Consider the following 4,992-nt stretch of genomic DNA (forward strand, 5'->3'; position numbering starts at 1 on the left):
AGCTACTAAAGGGGTTCCACTAGCGGTATCCACAGAAAACGGTCTATCAAAAAGTATAGGAACAGATTCGAGAAAGCGAACAAAGGCATGCGACACGAAGGAATACGTAGAACCAGAATCAAACAATATACGTGCAAGATGTGAATTCACGAAAAATATAACAGTGACGAGCTCTGGCTCCTCCCGAGCCTCCTCTGTTGTGATCTGGAACGCTCTAACTCTTGCTCTTGGTACTTCCTCGTTTCAGGTTGAGGAACCTCCCACCATTGATTGTCGTACTGAGGCCTTACTATTCTCACATTGGGCATTTGGACAATTAAGCTGACGATGTCCATAAGCTCCACAAGTATAACACGATCGATCTCGTCTTGGGCAATTTGTACGAATATGCCCAACTTCACCACAGGAATAACACGAAATTTTGGACGGTTCAGAGAAACATCGTCCCGAGTGCGCCTTGCCACATCGTTGGCATGCGTGAGGTGTGTTTGATTGCAATAAATTTGTATTAGTTCTACAATTCATATACTTACTTCACTTGTATTCACAATATTATACCTGCATGGAATAGGCTCGAGATGGGGCTCGAGGAGCACTCTGAGACTGACTCCTTCTTGGGGTGAAAGTTCGATTAGGTCTGTTTGCCGGTACAGAAGTTGTTATTTTAGCTCTCTGTCTCTTTGGTTCGGGTGTGGATTCACCATAGAGAGAAAGTTCATGTTCTCATCGTCTAGCACATTCAACCGCTCTCCGAAAACTTGTAAGATCACGATTTGATACAAATTCTTTAATCTCTCTCCTCAGACCATCAACAAAATGTTCAATCTTGTGTTGTTCAGAGGTAACGAAACGTGAGGCAAAACGTGCCTTCATATTGAACTGGGTCTCATACTGCACCACCATCAAATCTCCTTGTTTAAGGTCAATGAACTCTTTCTCCAACCGTTTCAGTAAGTCAGGGGCACAGTATTGTTCGTGAAAAATGGTTTTGAAGCCTTCCCAAGTTAAATTATTTCTTTCAGTCTCATTCAGAGACTGGTAGGTTGCATCCCACCATATCAGTGCACTACTCATAAACATAGCGGTCGCATAGTTAACCTTATCCTCTTCAGAGACTTTGGAGATCCGAAACACTTTTTCTGTGTTCAGTAACCATTCAATTGCTACAATTGGATCTAAAACCCCATTAAATTCAGTTGCTCCACTAGTTTTGAATGTTTTAAATGAAGTTTGGGTGGACTTAGGTTGAGAAATGGCACCCGTATCAACCTGCTTCCCTTTCACAATATCCTCCTTTCGATGTTCATTAAGAACTTGCCACACGAAATCGGTAACCCGCTTCATCAGTCGTTCACCACGAGGAGATAAAGGGCATCCTCCTTGAAAAGTGGACCAGTTTCCAAGTGAACGCGTGAGGTTTTGACACCCTCATTTAAATCCGGGTTATGCCCACCAACATCCGGGTTCGTTGGTGAATGACTTGCATGATCATCATGAGCAGACATCATTCTGGAAATGACAAAGAAAGACCTAAAATATTAAACAACATACTAATAAATTCTCATTTACCCACTTAGATCTTTCCTATGGTCCGTATCCCGTATAAATCAAACATAGTTACTATACAATCTCATTGCCCAAGTTTAAGTCCAGATACCATTTCTGGTACCTAGTTCACTTAAACCATTGCTCTGATACCATATTTGTAACATACCAGTTACCGAACCACAATTAATGGATAGATCTAAAGCTAAATTTCAAGTTCAACCTCAACAAAATACGGGATACATTATATTATTTATATTTACCATCAAAAGATAAGTTTTAGATCAACATTTACATCTAAAGGGCCGAGAGTATTCATCGAAAAACATCAACCCGGAAAGAGTGACAAATACTATCCGAAAGCATAAACTACCGTAAACCAAAATATGACGGTCTTCGATTCCAACACGAACCATCAACGATCTACAACTTTCTCTTTACTCTTAGCTTCTTTTCCTGAAAGGTTTACCACTAAAAGGATAAGCTAACAAAGCTTAGTGAGTTTAAATGGATATCATGCACATCATGACTCATGTAAGTACATTTATAAGAAAAATCTAGAAGTATAAKAGTCAATATTCATCAAAAGCATGTGTTAACGAGATATAGAATTTCAAGGAAAACAACAAAGACAATCAAATGAATTTATAACACAAACACTTCAATAATCAAAATCACGCTATGCATAATTAATACATTAACCAACAATCTAAGTCTAAAACAACAGACAAACATTAGGCTTGAGTGACAAATCCGTGTCCGTCCACTCTCGGATGGTGTACAAACCCTCTACTCATCTTTCTACAATAACCAATCTCCATCCCCGGACAGAGGAGTAGAGACAGCCCCTTCGATTATCTCACCCGGATCCAAAGGTGTTCGACAACCGGCGCCCAACACATGAACAATGTTAGGACCAAAATTTATTCTAATTATTCTAAAACTTTTATCAAGCAATCGGGGCCAAGGATGGAAGATCTGAAGATRTTGTTGTGCTAAAATGACTAAGTCTGGAAAACGACCAGAGCCCCTCTGGACGACCAGAGCCCCTCTGGACGACCAGAGCCTCTGGTTGTATAGACCAGAGCCTCTGGACTCTAAGTCCTTCAGGACCAGAGCCCCTCTGGTTGTATAGACCAGAGCCTCTGGACTCTAAGTCCTTCAGGACCAGAGCCCCTCTGGTTGGTCTATCCTCTGGATGGTCTACCCTCTGGTTGGTCTATCCTCTGGTTGGTCTATGCTCTGGTTGGTCTATCCTCTGGTTGGTCTATCCTCTGGTTGGTCTATCCTCTGGTTGGTCTATATATGGAGTGATACAGACATAGAATAAAAGTAACCATGAAACAACAATTATGAATACAATATGGGTAACACATACACYTATAGAGCACATAATAGGCATATATCCAAGTAAACTCACAATAGAATTCAGTTGAATTAAACCGAATGTCAAACTGAGTGGTCGAATCCCATTTCCAAATCAAAGTTGGAAAACCACCTCCAAGACTTCCATACAAGCTCAAACAATCCCTGGAAGATATATATTCAAAGTCTCATTAGTGAAGCACAACAAGAACTCACTCAAACCTTATTTCGATTAAGGTACTCTACTTTGGATTTCAATATAAATACTCAACTTGCAAAGCTGTTTTACCCCTTTAAAACTGAAAATCACCAATTCAGATCTAAAGACAAGTTGTAGCCCTTTCTCTTACCTTTCTAGGGCCTATGTATTCCTAGTTTTTCGAATTTTCTATGATTTTCTATGGTTTTCCAAAAAACAGGGCTGTAATCATCCTATCATATGCTCAAAACACCCATTTTCCTCCAAAACATTACCAATACTAGCCCAATAAGTTCCAAATTCATAGTTTCACTTATTTTTACCAAATTCCACAATAAATMAATGATAAACCATGATTATAACATCAATTTCTACTAATTTCATTGTATCTCAAATTGATTCCTAAAAGTCAACACTTGTTCTTGAACTAACATCACATTTTCAAGAAATCTTACAATCCGTCCTTGGATTTCACATACAAACTAATAATAACACTTAGTCCTAACATAATTTCATGATTTAATTTGTAAATAATCACATGCAAGGACTCAAACTCTATGCATGTCATAAAAATGAAGATAGAATATGAGTTTTACCTTTGATTTCTCTATAAATCCTTCAATAATCTTGATAAAACACTTGATTTAGGGATAGATTAACTCCTAAGTGTGTGTAATCGCACCTTAGAACATCAAGACTGATTTTTGAGAGAAAACGAGATTGAAAATGGGGTTGATTTGATGATATGCAACCTAAATCCCGAGTTGGGTCGGGTTGACCCAGCTTGGTACCCGTTTTGACCCCTAAACACTAAAAAAAAATTGCATACCTTTTTGCTCGGGACTCTGTTTTCGATGAGGTTTTCGCCTACGCGTCTGAACGAGATAACCTACAAGCTCCAATAAAAAGATTCCATTGTTAAAACCCAATGCTCAAAACCATACCCAAAAAGTCGATGTTTTCAACATATAATTAAGCGTATTAGGAAGATGAATATTACATGACGACCATGCTTAAACAATTCCTTCATAGAATATTCCAGTAGGAGCATTGGTTGACGATATTAATGGCATCTTTCCAGAATTTCCCGCTCAATAGACTTGTCCAAGTCTACATTCCTTATCGTTTGATGTTCAAGAATATGGACCAACATATGATGAATATGACTGTATTCTACAAGGCGTTTCAATCGGAGAAGAAGATGAGGGAGAATCAGTTGAAAATGATGAGAGGATGTGTGAAAGGGACGAAGAAGAACATGGTGAGGGTGTGAGTGGAGCACAAAATGAAAATCAATCTCCTTACCTAGCCGGGCACCCACATCTACTATCGACATTCATTCGTTGAATGTTGGTATTGAACAAGACATAGCTAGCCCAACTATGCAAATGCATACCCAACCTATCTACTCAATCGGTTCTCAACAACCAGTTGTTTCACTTCATCATGGGGATGTAGCACATATGCTAACTACTTCTCATTTGGAGAATGTAGTTATTGAAACAAGGATGCCGCTGCCCCAGCCTATGACTTCGATTCTGTGCACCTCGAGTCTAGAGCTAATACACATAGATACACATAAGTCGCGAGCATCTGTTGCTCCAGTTGCACTTCTTAGTGAACTTGCCAGAACGACCAGAGTAGTGTCGATAGACATTTCATAAGGACCGGTCGGAAGTCATACCAGTGCTATCAATATTCCAACACTGAATGTAGGCACAACAATTTATTCAACTGTTGTTTCAACTGGTAATATAAGTGATCCAAGTGTTAGCTTACCGGACTTTGTGTCACGGGAGTATCTGGATGGCGCCCTAAAGGCTGATCAAGAAAACATGGATGCGTAGATTGCAAGTCCGGAAAGACTTTTGAAGGGGAAAGAG

The 4,992-nt window shown here is 39.5% G+C and overlaps 1 protein-coding gene across 1 annotated transcript; it reads right to left on the reverse strand.

Moving 5' to 3' along the window:
• Positions 1–723: 723 nt before the first annotated feature.
• On the reverse strand, positions 724–1,344 carry LOC112504346. The gene has a single exon (XM_025108279.1). It carries the CDS (start codon positions 1,342–1,344, stop codon positions 724–726), a length of 621 nt encoding a protein of 206 aa, XP_024964047.1.
• Between the last annotated feature and the right edge of the window lie 3,648 nt (positions 1,345–4,992).

The sequence above is a fragment of the Cynara cardunculus genome, unplaced genomic scaffold, assembly GCF_001531365.2.
Source record: "Cynara cardunculus var. scolymus isolate 2C unplaced genomic scaffold, CcrdV1 Un_Scaffold_5298, whole genome shotgun sequence".
Classification (NCBI taxonomy): domain Eukaryota; kingdom Viridiplantae; phylum Streptophyta; class Magnoliopsida; order Asterales; family Asteraceae; genus Cynara; species Cynara cardunculus.